This window comes from Diceros bicornis, chromosome 21 (assembly GCF_020826845.1).
Source record: "Diceros bicornis minor isolate mBicDic1 chromosome 21, mDicBic1.mat.cur, whole genome shotgun sequence".
Classification (NCBI taxonomy): Eukaryota; Metazoa; Chordata; class Mammalia; order Perissodactyla; family Rhinocerotidae; genus Diceros; species Diceros bicornis.
The window spans coordinates 21,924,180-21,949,893 of NC_080760.1; the positions used below are offsets into that span (position 1 = coordinate 21,924,180).

The following is a 25,714-nucleotide window of genomic DNA, read 5'->3' on the forward strand; positions in this document are numbered from 1 at the left end:
ATATATTTTTTCATAAGCTTTATAAAGTACTGACTTTCCAATTTTATCTATGATTTCCTTATTAAATAATCTAGAACAGATTTCTCAATCTCAGCACTCTTGACATTTGGGGCTGGATAATTGTTTGTTTTGTGGGACTATCTCATGTATTATAAGGTATTTAGTAGCATCCCTGGCCTCTACCCACTAGATGCTAATAGCATCCCCACCTCTAGTTGTGACAACCTAAAATATCTCCAGACAATACCAAATATCCTTTGTGGGCAAAATCTCCCATTGCCACCTCCTGTGCTCCATCCCCAGCCCCTCCACTTATTCTCCTTCCCTCCTCACTTTCAGAACCAATTGAGAGAGTCATGACCAGTATTAAAAAAAAGAGGAAGACAGGAATAGGATAGAGTAGAAAATATCAGAATGAAGCACACAGAAGAAGGGTAATTGATCTATAAAACATTTTTTTTAGTGTTGTGTGTGTGCTCTGTAGGATCACAATGTAAAATACAGATTTGTTATTATGGATTATGGCCAAAAATGTTTTAAAGCTACTCTCTTATATTAGAATATTGTGACTCACTTGATACTAGTGTGTCCTGCCTCCCCATCACCTTCTAGACCTGGAGAAAGGTCTAGAGATGATGTTCAGTGGCTAATTGATATATTGTAGACAGTATACTTTTTCTTGTTCAATATATTTTAATCTTAATATTATAATGCAACATTTTTTTTTCACTTTAATTAAATAGTCATGTTGTCAACCATTTGCCCAACTGCACTAAATATATCCAGTTTGATCTTTTTAAGCACTAAGATCAATTGTGGAGAGTTTTAGTTTCCCCTGTTTCCAGGTCCTAACCTGACTGATTTTACCTGGTTGTTGCAGGTCTCTTTTGTTTCTCTGTAAAAACTTGAGAAATTAGGCTAGTAAATACAAGAATACATGTGTGTGTCATCCTCCTAAGCTATAAAGTGTGAAATGTTAGATTCAATTATTAGCTTCTTGAAAGTAGCACAATATACTGCTTCCTTTTACTTATTTTGGGAAGAGGGTGAATGGAGGTGTGAAGGTGGGGCAATTTGGAAAACAGACCTAGAATAGGAAGAACGGAAGATAGGCTGCAAACCTCCAGCTAGAAGCATGGATCTTAGAGTATTAAAAACAAACCCTAAAGGTGGCAGCTTTATCTATGTCTGAATTTAGGTGTCAGTTTCAATAGTGAAATTTATCCCCTTGTATAATCTCAAGTTTCTTATAATTTTTAAGTAATATACTATATACGTTTATAAAGAAAATAGGCTGTTGAAGAGATAGACAATATACATAAAATGTTGATTTATGGTATTTGAGATAAATTAAACATGTAAAGAATTCTGAACCAAGTGGACTAAAAAATATTTAGACAAATTGTAACAATGGGAATATTTAAAAAATTTTCGGTTAGCTATTTTATTACTAAGACTTTCACAAGTAAAATTTTTTCACGTCAAAGATTGATTACTTTCTTGTGTATTCACCCCATCTATTGGTAAAATAATTTTATGCTTAATAATTATTCGTATTGTAACATGAGTTTTAGAGCTTCACTATGTATTGAAAAGAACTCAATCTCATCAAAGTAACATGAATATAATTAATTACTCTGTTTCTATATTAGGTAACATTATAAAATTATTTTATCATGTCTTTTCTAAAAATAGGATACTTTACATGGGATGAGAAATCAAGTTGCAAATACATATTGTGAAGCTGATTTCAGACTTGAAATTATATGACATAAATGTAAGCAGATTTAGAAGCTAAACTAACTCAAAGTTAATTTGTAAAGTGCATAGCCAGAAGGTGGATTTACAAATGAGAATAAAGGAAAATTTTTTGTTTTCTGACAAAATGCAGTATATAAAATGTTTAAGATGGTAATTCCTTCTGTTTGCAAATATATTTCTTTTTAAATTATGGATGAAACACTATGCTAAGCATTTGTCTAAAGAAAAAGGATTGTTTTTAATGAAAAACTTAGTACCCAAGAAAAGTACCAAGTAGGTATTAAGAAAAATATCTTACAGATTTTAGTTTGTGGGGTATTTGAGAGGTTGTTTAGCTAGTTCAATGAAAAATTAAAAGCAAAATTAAATTATAGACTAGTTGTTGAAGTTAGTTTGGAATATAGAAAATGTTAACTTTTAACTTAAAATGAAGTCTCTATGTTCGATTAGAATTCAGTAGATGATGCCGGGATATTGATATTTAGTACAGCTTTAAAAATTTGATGATGAAATTTGTCCAATGGATAGAAAAATAAAAAGCTTGGTGAAGAACATATTGTTATTAATTGATAAGAGGCATATCAGAGCAAATACCCTAAAGGTATTATAAATGTTGTACAAGCTAATTATTTGAGTTAAAAGAATTGAAATAGCAGAAAAGTTGGGGCTAAGACTAATTCAGTATTTCAAGAAGTATAGAGTAGATTGATTCATTCATTCTTTATTTCATTCAACTAAAATATATTCAATATCAATAATTGATAGCAGTAGAGTATGAAACATGAAATATGAAAGCATGTTCTATCACCCCATAATTGCAGCTTTGTAGAACATGAGTAAAAACTCGCTCTGTAAATCTGACTGCATTTATGCTAGCTGACTCATCCAAGAAAATTGTACATCGGATGGACTTTCATTTTTGTTAACTTGTGCTAGAAGCTGCCTGTCAGTTCTCTTTTCTAGGATGTATCTATGAGAAGGGCTTTTTGAGGAAATATTTGGGGTATGGGGAGCTGTGTTTCAAAGCAGAAGGGCAGCTCAAATTATTGCCATCCATAACCCCATTCTCCGAGGAACTGCTTATCTGCCTCTTTGTGTAGGACTTAGCTTGGTTAAGAACATTTTCAGGAGCAAATAAAGTGAGCCTGACATAGTAAATTTCAAGCATAGACTCCTACAATACAAGACTGCTGTGAATTCTTTTTTTCTTTATTGAGGTCATAATAGTTTATAACATTGTGAAATTTCGGTTGTACATTATTGTTTGTCAGTCACCATGTAAATGTGCCCCTTCACCCCTTGTGCCTTCCACCCCAACCCCCTTCCCCCCTGGTAACTGTTAAACTGTTCTCTTTGTCCATGTGTTTGTTTATCTTCCACATATGATTGAAATCATACGGTGGTTGTCTTTCTCTGTCTGGCTTATTTCGCTTAATATTATACTTTCAAGGTCCATCCATGTTGTTGCAAATGGGACGATTTTGTCTTTTTTTATGGCTGAGTAGTATTCCATTGTGAATATGTACCACATCTTCTTTATCCAATCATCAGTCCACGGGCCCTTGCGTTGCTTCCACTTCTTGGCTATAGTGAATAATGCTGCAGTGAACACAGGGGTGCGTAAGTCTCTTTGAATTATTGATTTCAAGTTCTTTGGATAAATACCCAGAAGTGGGATAGCTGGATCATATGGTATTTCTATTTGTAATTTTTTGAGAAACCTCCATGCTGTTTTCCACAATGGCCGCATCAGTTTGCATTCCCACCAGCAGTGTATGATGGTTCCCTTTTCTCCACATCCTCTCCAAATTTGTTATTTTTTATCTTGGTGATTATAGCCATTCTAACGGGTGTAAGGTGATATCTTAGTGTAGTTTTGTTTTGCATTTCCCTGATGATTAGTGATGTTGAACATCTTTTCATGTGCCTATTGGCCATCTGTATATCTTCTTTGGAAGAATGTTATGTTCATATCCTCTGCCCATTTTTTGATCAGACTGTTTGTTTTTTTGTTGTTCAGTTGTGTGAGTTCTTTATATATTATGGAGATTAACCTCTTCTCAGATATATGATTTGCAAATATTTTCTCCCAGTTGGTGGGTTGTCTTTTCATTTTGTTTCTGGTTTCCTTTGCCTTGCAGAAGCTCTTTAGTCTGAGGAAGTCCTACATGCTTATTTTTTCTTCTGTTTGCCTTGTCCGAGTAGACATGGTATTCGAAAAGATCCTTCTAAGACTGATGTCAAAGAGTGTCCTGCCTATACTTTCTTCTGGGAGTTTTATGGGTTCAGATCTTACATTCAAGTCTTTGATCCATTTTGAGTTAATTTTTGTGCATAGTGAAAGATAATGGTCTACTTTTATTCTTTTGCATGTGGCTTAGACTGCTGTGAATTCTTTTAACAGAGGACCTAATGAAATATAAGTAAATGTTTAATTTTATAGGAATCTTAGATGCTCCTGATACTTACCTTTTGTCCAAATCTTGAAATATATAATTATATTAATTAATTTGTGGAATGGACTGTTGAATAAAATAGTAGGATCTATGAAAATCATGAACTCTAATGAATGACCAAGGTGATAAGAACAAGTTAGATCATGTGTAAGATGAGGGACATCAAAGAAAGAAATTAACTAAAAGAGAATAAAAGGAAGTTAAAATTCTGGGTTAAGAATAAATAGGTAAGAATGGAATACTTTGCACTCTCTTCAAGCCAAATGCATTTTAGGTATGATTACAAAACAGTATACATATTCAGCTGTGTGTGTGTCTGTGTGTGCACCTTGGTGAAAGAGTCAGCAGATCGAGTTTTAAGTTTTATTCTTACAGATAATTGTACAAGCCACTTTATTTAAGCACATCCTGCTCTGTACGTATTGGCATTTTTTAAAGAAATAATGTATTTCCCACGGGACTACTGACTTTTGCTTTGTAATTAAGGATTTGATTTGATTAACTTAAGAATTTGGGTCTCATATCCTATTCTTGAGATAGTAGAATGTGGCAACTCTCCAACTTTTACTGAGGAAACAAGAAATATGTGTTTCTGATTTTGAACTTTTTCCCAAAGAAATAATGTTATAAATGACAATAAATTAAATACCTTTTTATACATTTGATTTTGCAAATTTAAGGAGCCAGTTGTAGCCACTAAGCTAGGTACTTGGATCCTGTGGTGTAAAAGACTTATTTCTCAGGTTTTGTTTTGTTTTGTTTTAATCTGAAAAACAGTTTGGTTTTGTTTTAATCTGGGAAATCTTTTTATTTCACCTTCATTTTCGGAGGATAATTTCTTTGGATATAGAATTCTTGGTTGACAGTTTATTTTTTTCCTCTTTCAGCACTTTGTATATGTCATTCCATTTTTTTCTGGAGATAAGTCTTATCTCTTGCTGTTTTCAATATCTTCTCTTTGTCTTTGGATTTCAGCAGTTTGGCTATCTTGTGTTAGGTTTAGTCTCTTGTATATATCCTACTTAGGAATCACTGCGCTTCTTGAATCTGTAGATTAATGGTTTTCCTTACATTTGGGAAGTTTTCAGCCATTATTTCTTCAACTAATTTTCCTGCCTCTTTTTTCTCCCAGGAATCCCATTATGTTTATGTTCATATGCTTGATATTTTCTTACATACCCCTGATGTTCTTTTCATTTTTTTTCAGTATTTTTTCTCTCTGTTCTTCAGAGTGGATAATTTATACTGCTGTCTGTTAGAGTATACTGATTATTTTGTTTGCCATCTCAAATCTGCTGTTGAGTTAATGTAGTGAATATTTCATTTTGGCTATTGTATTTTTCAACTCTAGAATTGTCACTTCTTACTGTATACAGTTTTATTTCTCTATTGAGAATCTCTATTTATTGTCATTGGCATCATATTTTCCTGTAATTCTTTGACATGGGTTTTGTTCATTATTTGAACATATTTGTAATAGCTGCTTTAAAATCTTTATAATAGCTGCTAAATCCAACATCTGGGTTCACTCAGAATCAGAAGACTGCTCTTTTTTCCTGGGTATGGGTCACATTTTCCTCTTTCTTTGCATGTCATAATTTTTGGTTGAAAACTGGACATTTTAGATGATATAGTGTAATAGCTCTGGTTTCTTACTTTTTTTTCAGAGGATTGTCTTGTCTTGTCTTTCTCTTTTCTTTTCTTTTTTAGTAAGTTACCTGGACTTAAAGTGTCGAATCTGTCCCCTCCTGTGGTATATGTCCACTGATAGCTCTGCTCAGTTTGTTTTATTCAAATATGTATATATCTACCTTTCTATGGGTCCTTCCTGTGTCTACATAGACTAATTGTCAGCCAAAGATTTGGGCAGAAATTGTGCTCAAATATTTTGAGCTTGTAAGGCTTCCACCCTCTGCCAGTCAATGTGTGTGCAGTGTTGGGGACACAATGAAAGTTCAGCCAGTTCTGAAGTCACTCTTGGGCTTTACTTTCTACGAGGCTGTCTTGGGATCTCCTCTGAACATGGTATAGTTTCCTAGTCAGACTGATGTGTGGAGAGATTATCTAGCTTTTTTCTGTGGATCTCTCATTTCCAAGGTCTCCCTGTCAGAAAAAATTTCTGGATGGTCTGCCATACACCCTATGTGGGACTGCAATCTTTGGCTAGCAAAAGTGCTGGTTTTCTCTCTTTATTTCCTATTGAGTTTGCCTCTTCAAGCTGACAAAGCTATGGGTTTTCATCCCCACCCCAAATCAAGTAGCAAAGATGCTGGTAGCAAAGCTGCTGGTTTTCCCAGCCAGCTCCACAATGCTAAAACTATTGATCCTTTCTGTAGAGCCCTTCCCTTGTTTGTACTGTGCCAGAAGAGGGTTATGGGAGCAACCCCAGGTGAGAAGGTAACAGACTTCTGTTGTTTTTATCTGAAGCGTTAGCAGTTTTTCTCAATTTTTTATGCGACTTTGTTTGCTTTCCACAGTCATGCTATTATTGTTTTTGACAACTTCATCCAGGCTTATACTTGGTTTTTGTGAAGAGAACTAGTTGACACTTCATGCCACTAAGCCAGAAGTCCTTCTTTTCTCATGATTTTGTGAGTCTGGAATTCAGGCAGGGTTCAGTTGGGTAAGTTTTCTTCTACATATGGTGTTATTAAGGTTAATTGGTGGAATTTAACTGGTAAGATGGGCTGTTCTGGAGGATTCAAGATGCTTTCTCTTGCGTATCTGGTGAGAGATTTAGAATGAAAGTTATGATTATTTTAATAATGATCAAGATGATGATGATACAGTGAACACTGGGATGATTCCTCAGTTTGAAAAGCACTTTCATGACCATTATCTTGTTTAAATCTCTCAACAATCTGTGAAATATTGTAATTAATCTTTTTAGACAGATGAGTAAATGAGGCCTAATGTATTATTATCTGACTTGCTGAAGTCATAAAATTAATAAGAAGTGGAGCCAATACTTTAACATACGTTTTGTGGCTCCAGCTATAAAGCTCTTTCTGTTGTAACATGCTGTGGCTTTATAAACATGGTTAAATTAAAAATGAGGATATTGAAGAATACCTTTGTGTAGTATGTGATTTAATTGCAATGCCTTTATTAACTTAAAGTAATGAAAAACAGTGACATAAAACAGTTAAACTCTTGCATTCATTTAATGACTATAGAAAAATGTAATAAATAGAATATCTGAACTTTTTTTCTCTATGTATTAAACACACACACACACACACACACACCCCTACACCCACGAACACACAAACTATTGAGTTAGTGTATATTTTACAGTAGAGATAATTGAAGGAGAAATCTTAGCCTAAGAAGTGAATTTTTTGATTATTTTTAACCAGATTTCGTATTTAAATATGTTTAACTTGCACTAATAGAATCATTGAATGTCAGAGTTGGATAGGATTTAGTGTGCTTTTAGTGTAACTTCCTAACTGAAGCACTGATTTTCTCTACATTATGCTGATGAGTGGTATGCCAGCCTTTTCTTTGAATACTCCCAGTGATAGGATGATCAAGACCAATGAAGACAGCAACACATTATTTTTAATTTTGAAATAATTATAGATTTGCAGGAAGTTACAAAGATAGAACAGAGAAATCCCATGTGCCCTTCACCTTGTTTCCCCCAATGGTTACATTTTGTATAATTATAACAAATATTGATACAAATACAATGATATTGCATAACAATATCAAAACCACGAAATTGACATTAGAACAACTTGTTTAGATAGTTCTGTGACATCTTATCACAGATATGGATTCCTGTAACCGTCACTATTACAAAGGTACAGAACTACTATACCACAATTATCTTCCTTATGTTGTACCCCTTTATAGTAACACCTTCCTCTCTCCCGTCCCTCTGCTAACCACTAATTTATTCTCGATCTCTATCATTTTTTCATTTAGAGAATGTTATATGAATGAAATCATATGATATGTGATATTTTGTGATTTTTTTTTTCTGTTCACCATATTGCACTTGAGGTCCATCTGTTTTATGTATCAGTAGTTTTATCCTTTAGCTGTTTACCTGTTGAAGGACATTTTGGTTGTTTCCACTTTTTGGCTATTACAAATAAAGATATCCTTTTTGGTGAAATTTCTCTTCTTATAAAGCATTCAGCCTTTTACCATTAAGTATGGTCTTAGCTGTAGGTTTTGGTCGATGTCCTTTATTTATTTGAGCAAGTTCTCCTCTATTCCTTGTTTTCTGAGAGATTTTTTGTTTTTTTTTTTTAGCATGAATGTCTTTTCTGCATCAATGAATAGAATCATGTGTTTTTTCTCCTTTAACTTGTAAATATGATAGGTTACATTGATTTTCAATATTCTACCATCCTTGCATTCCAGCAATAAATCCCATTTGGTCAGAGTGTATAATTCTTTTTATATGTTGCTGAGTTATATTTGCTAATATTTTGTTAAGAATTTCTATGTCTATATTCATGAGGGATATTGGTCAGCATTTTCTTATTGTTTGCCATTTTCTTTTTTGTTTTCTCTCTGTTCCTTCTGTTTTTTATTTCTCTCTTTTCTTTTTCTTGACTTCCTATGGGTTATTTGGACATTTTTTTAGAATTGCATTTTGATTCATTTGTAGTGTTTTTGAATGTATTTCTTTGCAAAGTTTTTTTTTTTTTGGTTGCTCTAAGTCATATATTACATATGCACAACTTAATCGCATCCGACTGGTGTTGATATTTTACTAGTTAGAGTGAAATGTAGAAACCTTACATACTTTAAATTCTTTTACCTTTCCCTGTTTTTAATGTAATTGTCTTAAATATTTCTGTGTATGTCGAAAAGCACATCAGACAATGTATACTTTTTGCTTAAAACATCAAACATAAGTTAGAAAACTCAAGAGGAAAAGGAAAGTCTATTGTATTTACCCATATTTTTGCTTACCATGTTCTTTATTCCTTCTTGATATTTCAGGTTCCTTCTTTTTTCTTTCCTTTTTGTTTTTAGAACTTCCTTTAGTCATTCTTTTAGGGTAGGTCTGCTGGTGACAAATTCTCTTAGTTTCCTTTTTTCTGAGAATGTCTTTTTCAGTCATTCCTGAAAGAAAATTTCACCATATTTGAAATTCAGGGTTGACATTTCTTTTATTTCAGCAATTGAAAAATATTGTGTCACTTCTTTCTGGCCTCCAAGGTTTCTGATGAGAAATCCACAGTCATTCAAATTGTTTTTTCCCATTAGGTAAGGTCTTGTTTCTTTCTTTCTGCTTTCAAGACAGTTTGTCTTTCGTTTTTAGTTTGATTATGATGTGTCTTGGAACAGATTTCTTTGCGTATTTCTTCATTGGGGGTTTATCTAGTTTCTTGAATCAGTTGGCTTACTTATGTGCTTTGTAAATTTGGGAAACCTTCAGTCATTATTTCTTCAAATACTTTTTCAGCCCCATCTCCTTTCTCCTTTCCTTCTGGGACTGCAATAACTTTTGTTATAATCCGTCAAGCCCCCGAGGCTCTGTTCATTTTATTTTATTTTATTTTTTAGTCTATTTTGTCTCTGTTTTTCAGATTGGGTAATTTCTGTTCTTTTTCAAGTTCATTGTCATTCCTCTGTCCTCTCCATTCTGTAGTTGAACCCATCTGTTTGCTGTTTTAATTTCAGTTATTTTTCAAAAAGATCTAAAATTTCCATTTAGTTCTTTTTGTGTCTTCTATTTCTTGTTCTAGAAATAGAAAGCCCAGCAATACATTTTTGTACTGCTACTAACAGAAGGATATTTTATTATCCTAGTTCTGCCCTTTGATGCCACACAAAATAAGAATATTAAGTGATAAGTGTTATTATCTACATACTAATATAGTCCTAGAAGTTTAGGACTATTTTCTATATGTTTTACATTGATTACCTTATTTAATTCTTATATTAACACTAATGTTTACTCATTCAACAAATGTTTACTGAGTGCCTACTATATATGACACTTTTTTTGTCAGTCAAATATTTTCGCTTTAGTTTCAAGTGGTTAAACATCTGATTTCCTTTATTTATGGAGGAAAGAACTACATTACCACTTTTTTTGTAGGCTGCAGGCATAGGAGGAGAAGAGAGATTTTGAGGTGAAATCTCACAATTTCACGTAACCTAGCCAAGAATTTTCATTTACAGTCTCCATACTATATTTTATCCAATTCAGAGATTTATCAATGCTTTGTTGTGGAACAATAATGTATTTTGAAAGCGTTACACGTCTTGTGAGCTACAAATACTCTCAGCTTTTTGGGTAGCCATAAAATTATAATTGTCTGTGCCATGAAGAACATTGAGAAGCACTTCTTTAGTTCACAGGTTAAAAATTGGTGTTTTTTCCCCTACAAATTGAATTTTGTGTGTGTTAGCACAGCTTCATCATCTTTCACAAACGAACTTCTTAAAAGAATTGTTTCCAGTGGTTCTCAAACATTAGTGAGATCATAATGACTTGGTGGGCTTGTTAAAACACAGATTGCTAGGCCTCACCTATAGAATTTCTGATTAATTAAGTCTAGGGTGGTGCCTAAGAATTTGCATTTCTAAGAAGTTTCCAGATGATGTTGATTATGCTATTTTGGGGATTTCACTTTGTGAACTCTTCATCTACACACAGTTTTTCTACTTCCTGTCTCCCTCTGACTCTTCAGTTACTTCAGTCTGATTTTAATTTTCATCATTCTATCCAGAGTGCAGTTTCTAACATCCTTCCTGATCTTCGTGTTGCCAAATCAAATGCACACTTTTCAGTTCCTTATCTTACCTGATTTGTAGAAATCATTCAATACAGTTGATTTCTTCTCCTGTTTAGGAAACTCTCTTCTATTTGGTTTGGAGACCCCATCTCCCTCCCTCTTTCTGTTCTTTCTCTGCATGCTCTATCTCAGTCTTTCTCTCTCTCTCTTTTTTTTTTTCAAATCAAACTCTAAATGTTAGAATTCATTCTGATTCCTCTTCATATCTTACTTTACCTTCTGTTCCTAAATGATCTACTTACTCCTGTCTGTATGTTAATAATTCCCAATTTATGTCTCCAGCTCAGACCTTCCTCCTAAGCTTTATTACAGTTTAACCAATTGATTTCTTATATGCTCACTTGAATAACTTATAGGTATTTCAAATAATGTATCCAAAATCAATCACCATATTTAATAAATTCTAAGGTGCATATTTTTATCATTTTAATATCTATGAATCTTACAGTCAGTGACATCTTAGATTCTATGAAATAGAGTAATTCCTTCCTACTCCTTCCTTAATAAAAGGTGCTCTTCCTCCAGTCTTCTCCCTCTCATAAATGGTCTTTCCTTCTAGTCTTTTGTTAATCCGAGAAACCTGGGAGTTATCCTTGACTCTTCAGCCTTTTTTTGTGTGAGGAGATCAGCCCTGTGCTAACATCTGCCAATCCTCCTCTTTTTTTGCTGAGGAAGACTGGCCCTGGGCTAACATCCGTGCCCATCTTCCTCCACTTTATATGGGACGCTGCCACAGCATGGCTTGCCAAGCAGTGCGTCGGTGCGCGCCCAGAATCTGAACTGTGAACCCCAGGCTGCCGCAGCGGAGCACGCGCATTTAATGGCTTGCGCCACCAGGCCGGCCCTCTTCAGTCTTTTTGAACATTCTTATTTCTACCTCCAAAATATCTCTCAGTGTCCTCTTTTCTTACCATGTCTATTGCCATCACCTTCGTTCAAGCCATAATCTCCCGTCCCATGGATTGTTGCAAATGTCCTTTAACTCTTGGTATCTTCCCACTCAATCTCTATTTAGTACTTAGATTCATCTTTTAAAAATGTAAATCAATTCATGTCACCGTCTTGCTTAAAGTCCTTCAGTGAATGAAATTCATAATCTTTAATATGGCATAAAAAGGCCTCTCTAACCTGGTTTGTGCTGCCTCACCAGTCTCATTTAGCATTTATCTTCTTCCTCATTCTTTTTGGTTCAGACACACTAGTGTTTCATCAGTTCTTTTACAGTACCACGTTGTTACTTCTTCCTGGAATGCTCTTTCCATCTGCCTATTTCCTTACTTCTCCTTTAGGTTACATATTTCAGTTCTCATCTTAAATGTCACTTCTTTAGAGCTGTTTGCTGACCCCAAATTTTAAATTAGATCTTATTTTACTCTTTCAGGGTTTTGTAACTCTTCTATATGACACTGATGATTTATTTGTTGTGTTTATCTCCACTCTATTTTGTGCCTCATTGTTTTATCCCTTACACTAGAGCTTAACACAATGCATAGCAAATCGAAGGTGTTTAGTAAATATTTTTAAATAAGTGAAAGTACAAATAGAGCTTAAAAAGATATATGTGCACATATAGACTAAAAAGAAATTCTGTTCGCAAATGTAAAGGAAAGAAGGAGCACATAAGTTTAGGAAACAGATATTCATTCTTAGTTGCCAATTACATAAGTTGTCTGACAAAATTATTTTAAAAGAAAATTTACTTTTTAGGAGAATGCAATTTCTAAAAAAAGGTTAAAAATTGTTTCAAAATAATTTTAAGTAATTCAGGATATGTAAGTAAAGTTTATTTTATTTTTACTAGTAGAAATTGAATGAATCTGTTTTGTCATTTTTATACAAAATTTATCTTTTGTGTAACCAATTCTTTTTTTTTTAACCACCTGAATTTTTTTGGAGGTTTCAGCGTTTATAAAGAACATTATACTACATTCCAGGAACAACAATTTAATTAACTTGGCTTTTTATTAAAGTGGTTATTGGCAAGCTGCTGTTTAATTTTTAAAATGTTCTTTAATCTTTGGAGAACAAACTCATGTCTGTAGGCAAGCATGAAAAAAATAGCATGAGTAACAGACATAGCTGATAGTCTTTTTCTTTTTCAGAATGTATAATTTTTTCATTTCTATTCCTGTTTATTGTTAGCCGTTTCTCTTCTTGCAGGACTTTTGTTCTCTAGGGTCTGTCTGAAGTACATGTACTTTATATTCTGCATTCTATAAATTTTACTCATTTGGAATCTTAGCTTTCTCTTGGTGTATATAGTGAATGCTACAGATGAAGTTCTTGAAACCAGACAGGATCACGCAGTTTAAAATGTTTATAATGTCTTTGTCTGTCCTTTCTTTCGCTGTCTCCTTTACTACACTCTTTGTCTGTCTGACTCTCACAGGAGACATGGATTACAACTGGTTGGACCATACGTCTTGGCATAGCAGTGAGGCATCCCCAATGTCTTTGGTGAGACATGTGGAGCCTTACTATCTAATTTCCGTTATCATTTCACTTTTCCTTTTTTTATTTACACTTTTGCATGTTTTCTTTTTTGTATCTTTTTTTTTTTTTTTATCCCACACCTGTAGGGGACAGTCAAAAGGGAAAAAGAAAAACTAGTGAGCAGGCAGTTTTGTCGGACTCTAACACCAGGTCTGAAAGACAAAAGAAAATGATGTACTTTGGTGGCCACTCTTTGGAAGAGGATTTGGAATGGTCTGAGCCTCAGATTAAGGACTCTGGGGTAGATACGTGTAGTAGCACAACCCTTAACGAGGAGCATAGCCATAGTGATAAGGTACTGAGATCGTGGAGCCTGCCTTTTAACCTGCTCATTTGGTCTTCGTTTGCTCTCTGTCACTCATTCAAACAGAACATAATTAAAGGACAGGGCATTTCAAGGGTCACTGTAGCATTTCCTAAGGTGCAGAAAAGAAAAACAAAACCAAAACAAACAAACCAAAATACTTCTTGCTTGCTTTGCTGTTTCTGTTATTTGACGGCATACCAAAAAAAAAAAAAAAATGAAATAAAAAATTAGGAACAAAGGAATGTTTTGTCTATGGTCGCATGAGAGAACTTTGTAATGTTATTATAAATCACAAATATAAAGAATTTTTTGGATTGGCTTATTTGATTGCTTGCATATATTTTCCTTGGGATGAAAATTAAATTATTAATAGTTTGAATCCCAGGCAAAAGGGAGATAATTGGGTCTGTTTGCACAGAAAAAGTTGTTTTTCTTTTTTCCCTTTCACTGTCATTTTGCTCTTTTGTTTTATTATCATAGCATTATAATGTAGCATTAATTAGTATTAGAACCATTGCCATTTGCTTTGGTATTTATTATTTTTGCTTTTAGTGTAGTGAGACTTTTGAAGTCTTTTTGCCATATGGATGTGATTGACTGGAACATGTCTTTTGCCTGCTAAATTTTGCATGAAGATGTGCATGTTACTTTTAGATAACTGTGAAACTATGATTACACAAATCGTTTACTTTGTTATTTGACATATAATTCATAATGGAATGGTATCATGAGTTATAAAGGGCTTGGTTTTGCCCTAAGAAAGAGGTAAATCCTAATATTTTCAAAGTTATTTAACAATGACTACCATTGAATTATCTAATAAAATTAATTTACTAAATAGATCAAAGACCTGAAAGAATCAATGAACTTCCAAAAAGTCGGAAATGTAATCTTTCATCACTTGCAATTAGGCCTATTTCTCCCATAGAGATTCAACTGGAAAGTTATTGGGGTTTATGTATTTTTTTTATAATTTTAATCTAGAAACCCATTTCAAGAAAGCTCTCATCATAAATTCAAATTTCATGTTTTAACATAATTTGACCTTTTAACTTTTGCTCTAATAAAGTCTGTCAAAGTCTTCCACAAGTGTTTGAAGATTAAATTCTCATTTTTAAATGAGTTCAGTTGCTTAGAATTTCAATCTGTCTTTTCTGCATGTGAATTTTTAATTAATCTCCAGCATGTAGATAATTAAATTAGAATTTGCATATATTTTCAGGATTTCTCAGATTTTGTAGCATTACATATATAACTTCAGTATTATGTCAGAGCACTGTAAGAATTTGAAATATTTGGATTTTGAAAAAACTTGAGATTATAAAATTGAGGTTATAAGCATAATGTAGTAAGCCTTTTTGATCAATGTTTTGAATGTAAACTGGTTTGTGTAATCATAACACTTTAGAAATCTGAAGTTTAGAGAGATTGTACAATAAGGAGTCATTTGTCATAAAAGAACATTGATTTTTTTTCTTTGTTGATGCAATATGTCAGCACCCTGTGACGTGGCAGCCATCTAAAGATGGAGACCGTTTAATTGGTCGGATTTTATTAAATAAGCGTCTAAAAGATGGAAGTGTAACTCGAGATTCAGGAGCAATGCTTGGCTTGAAGGTATGTGATAAAATATATGAGATTTTGGCTCTATACACCTTTCAGATTTATCAGAAAAGCAAAAGATATAATAACTCTTTCTACTATACCACTTTAGTGAGGTTTCTTTTCATTTTCAAGAATTCCCAAATATTTGCACCCATTATCCAAAACTTTTTCATTTTCCAAATATTATTTAAGAAGTTGCCGTTATTCTGCAATAATACTTGTATATATAATTTTGGAAAATATAAATTGAATTATATAATTGAATCCTAAATACATCTCTCAAACTTATTTTACCTATACAGTTTGTCCTTTAAGTCTCTATCTGTTTATATTCCATCAAAATCATAGTTTTATTCAATTACTGAATATGCAGACTTGCAAAATGTAATATATGTATTACATAGGAATATAATTTTTGTATTAGTGTAGCAAAATGTGTGTCTGTGTGTGTATTTGTGTGTATGTGTGTATGTGAGAGAGAAAGAGAGAGAAAACTGTTTGAAGTCTGGAAACTCAAAAATACTTATGTGAGGAGATTTAACATAAATGTTGATTTATAGTTTACTGTACAACACCAGACAATTATTTGGTAAGTACACCAAATAGAGCTCTGTTTGTTTTTTGTGCATCCGTATGGGGAATCAAAAACTGAAATGAGAAAAGAGTAAATGTTTTCGAGTTAAGCCATTGCTACAGAAGTTGTCCTGTAGAATATAGTAAGTGAGAGACATTAGAAAACTTTTGGTGTAAATGGAATTGGGCAATTAACCTTTATTGAGTGGCTGCCATGTGTCTGGCACTTATCTGAGCATTTTATATCTATTGTCTTAACACTCACAACAGATAAGAAATAGGCTGCAAGAAGTGTTATAACTTGTCCACAGTAACAAGGATGGTGATGAAGGTGGGACTTAAATCCAGATGTGTCCAGTAGAGTGTTAGAGCAGTGTAGTATAAAGGTTAGGAAGTCTTGGTTTGATTTCTAGTTAGAGAAGTTTAGACTTTTCTTAGCCTCAGACTCCTCATCTGTGCAGTGGAGATAATAATACTTACTGAATTGTTATAATAAGATTAAGTAAAGCAATATACCAACATTTAGTACAGGGCCTGGCACTCTATAAGATTTCAATAATAATAATTATAGTCAGTAATATTAATTATTATTATTAAAGTTTATCAAGCCAAGAAAGTTTTTAAATATTAACCTAAGGGCATAGGTCCATAATATCTATATATTTAATTTTCAGAATCAAACATAGGAATAATTAGTTAATATTAACTGAACTACAACTGAGTATAATTCACTGCAATTTAGGAAGAAATATATGGAATAAAATGAATTAACAATTTTGTTTTTGTTTTTGTTTTGTTCTTTTGTGAGGAAGATCAGCTCTGAGCTAACATCCATGCCAATCCTCCTCTTTTTGCTAAGGAAGATTGGCCCTGAGCTCACATCTATTGCCAGTCCTCCTCCTTTTTCTCCCCAAAGCCCCAGTAGATAGTTGTATGTCATAGTTGCACATCCTTCTAGTTGCTGTATGTGGGACGCGACCTCAGCATGGCCGGACAAGCGGTGCGTCGGTGCGCGCCCAGCATCCGAACCTGGGCTGCCAGTAGCAGAGCACGCGCACTTAACCTCTCAGCCACGGGCCGGCCCCGGAATTAACAATTTTTCAATTCAGATATCTTTCACTCAATTTAGAAGAGAAAAAAACTATTTTAGTCAATGAAGTTAGTTGCTATTATTTGCTTAACTTGCTATAAAGTTGATATATTTATTAAATGGCAGTTGATGAGAATAAAAGCATTAATTTTGTGAGAGGCCAGTCTTAACAGGTACACATATGGCTCCATAGCATTATTTTGAACATTTGTTTTTTTCTTTTTCTGAAAGATATATATTAATAGAAACATAAAAATAGAAAAATTGGGATGCACATGGTCTAAAGTTTACATTAATTCTGATGAAATTAATTAAATTTTGTAATTTTCTCAGGAAACCAATCCATCATTATCATGCACATTATCAATGTGACTAAAAGATTTCTAAGGAAATTTTAGTAGGATATCATTATAGTAAAAGTATCAAGTATTTGTATTTTTTTGATATTTGAAATCTCTGACTAGAAGTTTTAATATAACTATATACTGTAATAACATGTTTTTAGAAATGACAGAAGAATTCTGTAATAAATATAAAAATTACAAATTAAGTTGTTTCTAAGCTATGCAAAATTTTCAGCAAATAATGGATTAAATTATAAAACATTTGGAATATGCAAAGAATTCACTCTTGGAACATGTACTCAGTTCCTACTAATAACACTATATTATTAAAAAAGGTTATTTTTAGTATATTAAATTATAGTTTTAAAAGCTGCAAAGTGTCTAGTTATTTTTTACTTGAATCTTCAACTACGTTCATTTTAACAATATGCCTGTTTTAACACTTTCCTCTTTTAAACAGGTTGTAGGAGGAAAGATGACTGAATCAGGTCGGCTCTGTGCATTTATTACCAAAGTAAAAAAAGGAAGTTTAGCTGACACTGTAGGACATCTTAGACCAGGTACGTTTCTATCTTTGATTATTTACATTTGAACTGTTAAACCTGAGTTGATATGAAAAGTTATCCTCATTTAGAAGTGATTTGACCAGCAACAAAGAGGTCATTGAACTTAAATTATAGCTTTATTCATTAATGGAAAGTTGTAACTATTATTTCTTAAATCACATTAGATAAAAAGATTTTTATATTTATTGATCTTATTTTTTTTGCAGGTGAATGTTCCTAGTCTGTATCTAGTATTAACCTATTTTGTTTCCCATAAGCCTTCATTTTTCTTTTGAAAAAATTCCAACATAATTTAGGAAACAAATTTTATGGATAAATACATATTTCCTAAAATATATCTCTCCTTATCTCTTTGCTAATGGATACTAGTGGAGAGATCTTTGAGTGCCTTGGAGAGGAATTCGTTGAGATGCTAAGTATTCAGTTTTTTACAAGAGAGTTTAGACAAGGTGCTCAGCTGCATATATATTGAGAAACCTAGAATAAAATCTTCAAAGTCATAAAATCTTCAAAGAGGCAGCTGATCTTGATAGTTTCCAGAATTAGAATTTTTATTAAGAAATCACAGAGACAGAAGTGACGCCACCGAGATGGCCACATAAGTTGTTCCTAACTTGGCTCCCCCTCACAAGAACAACTAACAACTATTCGTGGACAAGACATCACTGAGAAAATCGTGGAAACCACAGAAGATAACTTTTATGTAAATTTTCCTCTGACACTTGCCTTTTTGGGTGAAATATACTAATCATACTGGTCATCAAATTTTATGCCGCTGGAGCTGTTCTTCAGTATGCTTCTTATTCCATAATGGTGATTTTATTCTATGGAGTTCATTGCAGTTTAAGATTGTTTTTGTTTTTTGTGCAGTTTCTGGGATTAGTTTTTCTTTCTAAGATTATCATTACTGACATACACAATAGGTGATGAAGTGTTAGAATGGAATGGAAAGCTATTGCAAGGAGCCACATTTGAAGAAGTATATAACATCATTCTGGAATCCAAACCTGAACCACAAGTGGAGCTTGTTGTTTCAAGGCCTATTGGGTGAGTTGGTTTCATACATGTGTAAAGTTGACTAGTGTTAAATGATTTGTAATGTGCAATCCAAAAGTGTCTGATTGCTGTATAAAAATAAATTATTTTGAGGACAATGCTTTTTTCTCCTTTGCTAAAAACACCTCACCAAAAATCATGACATCTCTCTATCTGATCGTGCTAGAATATACAGTTAATTACAAAAGAAGAAGAAATAATTAGGTGTTTATTATTTTTATTATTTTCATAGCTTAGTAGATGGCTAAAAGCCTTAGTAGAAGGGGACTATAGTAACAATTACTTTTAAAGAAAGTGTTGTGAACTATTGGTTCTCTACATTGTAAAAATGAGGATGAACTATATTCTATGAATTTTACATATTCTTTTCAAAATGAAGATTTCAACATAGGAAGGAGAAGGCCTAATGGCATACTATTCCCAAATAGAGGGAACAATTTAAGGAAAAATGTAACATCTTTAAGGAAACAGACAAAAAATAAGCAAATGCCAATTACTCTTTGGCTTTTATAATTTGTTGCAAAATTTATTGACAATTTTCAAAAGTTGGCCATAAATATAATCCTTTGTTCCTGTATTATGAGAATTATACATTAAATATCACAGCAGTATTTCCTTTACAGAAGCTGTGTAAAAGATAAGCCAATGTAAAAGATACACTTATAACTAAACAAAGCAATAAAAATATAAACTGACAGTGAATTATTAAATGTATGTTCGGGATAAGAGCAGTCTAGAGTGGAGGCTATAGAAATTATTCTTTGTTGTAGAATACTAATGCCCAGTATTCAGTCATTTAGGAAATGATTGGACTGTATTATTTTGATCTCTGTTTATGCTGGAGAAATTGACTAAAGTTGATAACTTAGTTTTTGAAATGTTCCTTTCAAAAGTAATGAATCTGGTTCATGAAATTGTGTCTATTTTTGATTTTGTCTTCTCATAGTTTTGTAATATGATAAAACTGTACTGAATCAGCTTAGTGTATTAATCAAATATATTTCTTGGTATTAAAGGATCCACTAATCATATTTTTATTTAATATGTTAAATATTCTTTTATGTAATTCTCTGTATGATCTTAACCATTAATATCTACCCCTCCTGGCAAATCTCAAAAAAAAAAGTACATATTTTTGTCATAAATGAAGCTTCTAGGTAATTTTGTAAGTCCCAGCAAGAAACATGTTTGCATTTTTCTCCGGAGTTATTACATTAAAAAATTTCAGTCACGATCTGAATATTTTAATTTTTGTTTTGTTGATATTTTATTTGCATTTTAATGTTATTGATTTAGAACAACAGCAGGTAAAAATAATAAGTAGAATAGAATTAAAATACATCTATAAAACTTATCTTGTTGAATACAGAAATTTGTTAGAATGGATAATTGTTTAGTGAGGCACATAGAAAATAAAGTATATGTTTTTACAAGTCTGCTGTAGATGCATATGAATTTTAGTGCAATTTAAGTAGTTGGGGTTAGCCCAGAACACTTTTATTAGCAATAAAGTACTATCGCTTGTTTTTTTCTTATTTATATAGTGCTCCTGTCGCATCCAATTTTGTTCATTTTATACTGTCCTGTTATAATATAGGTTGATAATGATCAAAATAGCAGTTGTGTTAATTATTGAAACCATTTCTTGTTTTCTTTTTCTGTCATTTTAGAGATATACCTAGGATACCTGATAGCACACATGCACAACTGGAGTCTAGTAAGTTTCATTTATTCTAGAAGAAAATGTTATTAATAATGTCATTCATCGGGGTCAAATGAATTGTTTTATCTATTAATACAAAGTAATAAATATAATGGTCTTATTATTAAATATATAATCATATGAAGATGAAAAATTTGGCATTATTTCATGTCATTGTGAGAAAAAGTACAAAAATCTATAATATTTTATGATAATTTTTTTAATCACACGGTCTTAACTACTATGTATCTTTAGATAGCTTTATTAAGGTATACTGCAATAAACTGTACATATTTAAAATGCACACATAGATAAGTTTTGACATACATGTGAAACCATCATCACAATAAAAAATAATGAACGTAGATAGCATCACTCTCCAAAGTTTCACCCTCTTCCCCACCAAAATTTCCCCTGATTTTAAAATGTACTACTTTGTAACCTAACCTTCAGTTAAGTTAGGGAATACTTGGGACAATCTAGTGAATAATTATGTATATTCTAATTTATATTTTTCAAACATTGGATAATTGTTCTGATTTAACATCAGAGCTGTAATGGAACAATAGACAGATAAGTTTAAATAATGTTAAATACATAAATACTTTTTATTACTTGTGTTTGAGTGCTATTTCAGATGTTAAACAAATGAATTTTTTCCAGTGAACCAAGTTTCTTGATTGATTGAGAGTAGTGGGTTGCAATTTGAAATATGTTGATCAGGATAGACCATATTGAGAAGGAAGGATTGGAGCAAAGATTTGAAGGAGCGGCTACCTGGCAAAAATCTTTCCTGGTTCAGGGACCAGCTGTGCAGTGGCTCTAAGGCAGGAAAGCCTAAGATGCATTTAAGGAAAAGGAAGGAGGCCAGGGTGATTGCAATAGAGTGACCAAGGGGGAGAATGGTAGGTAGGAGGATAGAGGGTAATGGGCAGCCAAATTGTATAGACTTTATAAGCCACTGTAAAGACTTTGGCTTTTGCTCTGACGGAAACCAAGAGCTGCATATGATGGTTTTGAGGAAAGACTTATGTTTTAAAATCTGGTTACTATGTTGAAAATAGATTAAATGGAGTTGAGTGAAAGCAGAGAGACCAGTGAGAGAACTGTTTTAGCATTTTTGTTATGAGATGATGGTGACTTAGACCATGGTGGTAGCAATAAAGGTGTTGAGAAGTGGTCAGACTCTCTATACACACAATAATTGAGAATATATTATTAAAATAGATGTTTTGTTACTTTTATATTACAATTATGAGTATAAATTTTTAAAACATCTTTACTAGAGAGGTGAAATCCTTTTGTAATGGCATAGCGCTTTACTTTAAAATATCATCATATGGCCTATTTGATTTAGTACCTTTGGCTAAATGATATAGGTGCTAAATCATTTTATCCAAAACAATATTATGATCTCATGAAACTCTGACATAATAAATACAAGTATAATGATGATAATCTTTATATATAATGATATCATCGTCATTGCTCCCGTTTTATTGAGTCCTGGAACTGTCCTTGATGTTGAACCTACATTATCACACTTAGTTCTTACAATAATCCTATGATGTAGGTAAAATTTTTATTCACTTATATTACAGCACTCAGATATTGTGCGAGCAGTGTGGAACCCTTTATCTTATTATAGCTGTTTAAGAAGCCCTTAGGCTACAATTCCAAAACCGTTCCTGAGGAGACAGGGGTCCTTTCTCAAATTAGATTCAATCCTTTGTTCTTTAAATGTTGAAGAATAGGTTTCCCCAAGGCCCAATTCTTAACTCTCTGTCCTTAATTCCTCAATAAATTCTTCTCTTCGTATGGTTTTAATTGCCATATGACTTCTAAGTTTACATTATCAAAATGCTCTATTATTGTCCCTTCATCCCTGGATATTTAAAGAATATGTTCTGTTAAGTGTCTTCCTGTTACTTGAAGCTTAACATGTATAAAACTGAGCTAATTTCTTACCATAATTTCCGCATTCTTTCCATTTCTAAATACTGTAAAAGGTATCACCATTACTTCTGATCCCAAGACTTGGAGCTTCCCCTTTCGTTTTACACTATACTATATTGTCTTTAGAGGTGAATTGTATCCTTGCGCCTCCAGTTAGGGAGACACTTGACAGTTTAATTTCTAACAGTAATGTCTACTCAACATTTTATCTCATCCATATGTCCAGTTACCTGCTTTACATCTTCCCCTTGGAGGTGTCACAGGATCACTGAGTTCCAAGTTAACTTCTCCACCTCTTCCCTCTAACATAAGACTTCTCTCCAGTATTCTATATCCCACGGAATGTCAGCACTGTCCAGTGCACAGAACAAGACAGACACTTAGGGGACTTTCTCGACCCCATGTCTGGTTACAAGACTTGAAATCTTAATGTTTTCCCCTCTCTTCCCTTTGTCTCTCATATCTAGTTAGTTTCTGAGTCTTCATTTTCTTATTTTGTGATATCGCCTGAATTCTTTCTTTCCATTCCGTTTTTGCAACTTTTCCTATTATTATTTTATTGAATTCCACTTGTTCTTAACTGTTTTCCATCTTGCTCAATTCAATCTATACTTCTTCTTCCTCATATGCAATTTTATTACCTCACTCATAAGAGCTTAGCATAGATACTTTATTAATGCCAAAATGCATAGCACAGAATTCCAGGCACTTAATTCCCCCAGTATCCCAGTAGCCCTGTTTTTCTTCATGTTCCAATTTGTCCCTTCCCCTCCATAGAAATAAATTCATACATATAACTTCTGGGTACTGTGGTTCTGCTTTTTCTGCTCTTCTGCATCTTTTTTCATAGCTCCTTACTTTCTGCCTTTCTAATTTATTATATTCTTTCAGATATGGTTAAAAAGTCACTTCCTGAAAACATTTCATAATTAACATTCTAGTACTTATGTTTTTAGCATTACAAGTTTATACCATCTTCAAGTTGCTTTATTGATTTAGATTTTGTTTTTACTTCTCTAAGTTTTTATTTTAAAATTTTCTTAATATATTATTGCAAGATACGAGTTTATCACACGTAACAGACAAAGTAGCTAAGTCCCGAGGTAGAGTTCTATCTCTGCTATAATTGGCATAGAAAATGAGAAAATGATTCACCCTTGGTCTTAAGAGAATCCCTAACCCCCATTTAGCTTAAAAAAAAACGCTCTAAGTATATTTGGAACATTGTGGCTAAGAAAATGGTTTATATAATGACGTTTTGTGGACATTTAAAAAATAATTTAAAAGATCTATGATGAATATTATTAGATACTAGTGAAGAGCCATTGTTATTATTCTTTATGTATAATTACCATTTCAGGTTCTAGCTCATTTGAATCTCAAAAAATGGATCGTCCTTCTATTTCTGTTACCTCTCCCATGAGTCCTGGCACGTTGAGGGATGTTCCACAGTTCTTATCTGGACAACTTTCAGTATGTAATCACTAAATTAATTTCTCTTTTTGGAATATCAAGTAGTGTTTTTACCATGTGATGCTAGTTTTTTATAAACAAATTCTTCTTAGAATATACTTGTGCTTTTAACCATCAACTTTCTCATTCTTAGTACTTTTAATTCATTGAAATTCAATTTTAATTACTTAGCATAGTGCTTTCTTTATTAGAGTTAGGTTTTCTGGAATTTAATGAGAGTTAGAATTTGTAAACGTTATCTAAAACCTTTTTTATGTTAGTAATTTTATTCCAAAATTCAAGGTCATGATATTTGCTCAATACCTTAAAATGACTATAGTTTGTCATAGACTTTTAAGAGAAAAATGCTGCACTGTACAAAGATGGTATATTTAAGATAAAAGTAAATATTTATATATTCTTCTCTGCTTTTCAACCTTAAGGAAATTTGGGGTGAATTTCATAGTACTCATTGGGTGTGAATATTGCTCTGAAATGTAGTGATACTTGAAATGCTTTTGTCAACAGGCAAAACTAAGTAAATGGGGAAATATATAATAGATTACTGAGTACACGAGGTAATTTCATATTAAGTGATCCCTAATTTGAACATTTTATAATGAAAGTTAAATTTCAGTTATGCATTTTATGTCCATATTGGAAGAGCTTTGCAAATTTAAGCCTTCACTTTTTATTAATTTCTTCAGTTGCCATTCCCCTTTTAAACCACTTAAAAATGTTAAAATTTTAAAATTTATCCAGTTACATTTTAGAAATATGCAGGTTAATATTGACAATAATACCAATGAATTGCTAAACTTGAAAATTTATGAGTGTTAAGACCTATTTAGATTCTCAAAATTCAGACATTGAATTTTGGATAAAAAATGTTATAATTAAAAACTAAACTATTCTTGGGCTAATATTTTAAGAGTAATAGAAAAAGCTTTTTGTTAAATCAGGTATGAAATTTCTCCTTTTTTGGGGGCCGGGAAGAGGAGGTATTTGATTTTTACTAAAGGACTTTGGTTAATTAAAAAGAGATATAGGAAATATATGCAAAATTAACATTTTAAAAATTACTGAAAAAGTCATTAGCCATGTTTGTTCTAGCACAATTTTGATCACAAAGGTGACGATAACAGAAATGTTATGCAAGAAAGAGGATGAAATATTATTAGGAGATTGTAAATGTCTTACTAAAATGAATTTCTTCTCTTTATTATTTTCTTTTCCTTTCTCTTTCATAAACAGAGTGAACTTTTTCATTTGAGGACAGTGGTCTTTTTTCCATTTTCCACAATAAGTAGTGTCTTTCTACTTATTCTCTTACATATATTGACAGCACAGATGTTGTCATTTATGGTTGCAAATGTGTATGTATTTTCTTCCACCATTTTAGAAAGTACTAATAATAGTTAGCTGGTTTTTTTTTTTTTATGGCTCTATTTAATTAGCTTATCTTTAAATAATGCTCTGGGAGGCTGAATGATGCTTGTACATAAATCTGTGTGTGTGTGTGTGTGTGTAGTCGGCTTCAGTTGGAAGAGGGAGTGGGAGACTAATTATTATTAGACTTCTGT

The 25,714-nt window shown here is 32.6% G+C and overlaps 1 protein-coding gene across 8 annotated transcripts in view; it reads left to right on the forward strand.

The window, feature by feature from the left end:
- Positions 1-25,714, forward strand: part of RIMS2 (regulating synaptic membrane exocytosis 2) — a 618,814-nt gene that overhangs the window by 302,825 nt on the left and 290,275 nt on the right. For 4 of the 8 annotated variants that reach the window (XM_058564761.1, XM_058564762.1, XM_058564764.1 and 1 more), the window contains 6 exons: positions 13,567-13,775; positions 15,285-15,404; positions 17,860-17,959; positions 18,889-19,012; positions 20,692-20,738; positions 24,040-24,152. In XM_058564761.1, the coding sequence (XP_058420744.1) occupies positions 13,567-13,775; positions 15,285-15,404; positions 17,860-17,959; positions 18,889-19,012; positions 20,692-20,738; positions 24,040-24,152 (713 nt within the window). Of the gene's footprint in view, positions 1-13,376; positions 13,445-13,566; positions 13,776-15,284; positions 15,405-17,859; positions 17,960-18,888; positions 19,013-20,691; positions 20,739-24,039; positions 24,153-25,714 lie in introns of all 8 variants that reach the window. The other 4 variants (XM_058564763.1, XM_058564769.1, XM_058564767.1 and 1 more) reach the window with 1 other exon arrangement.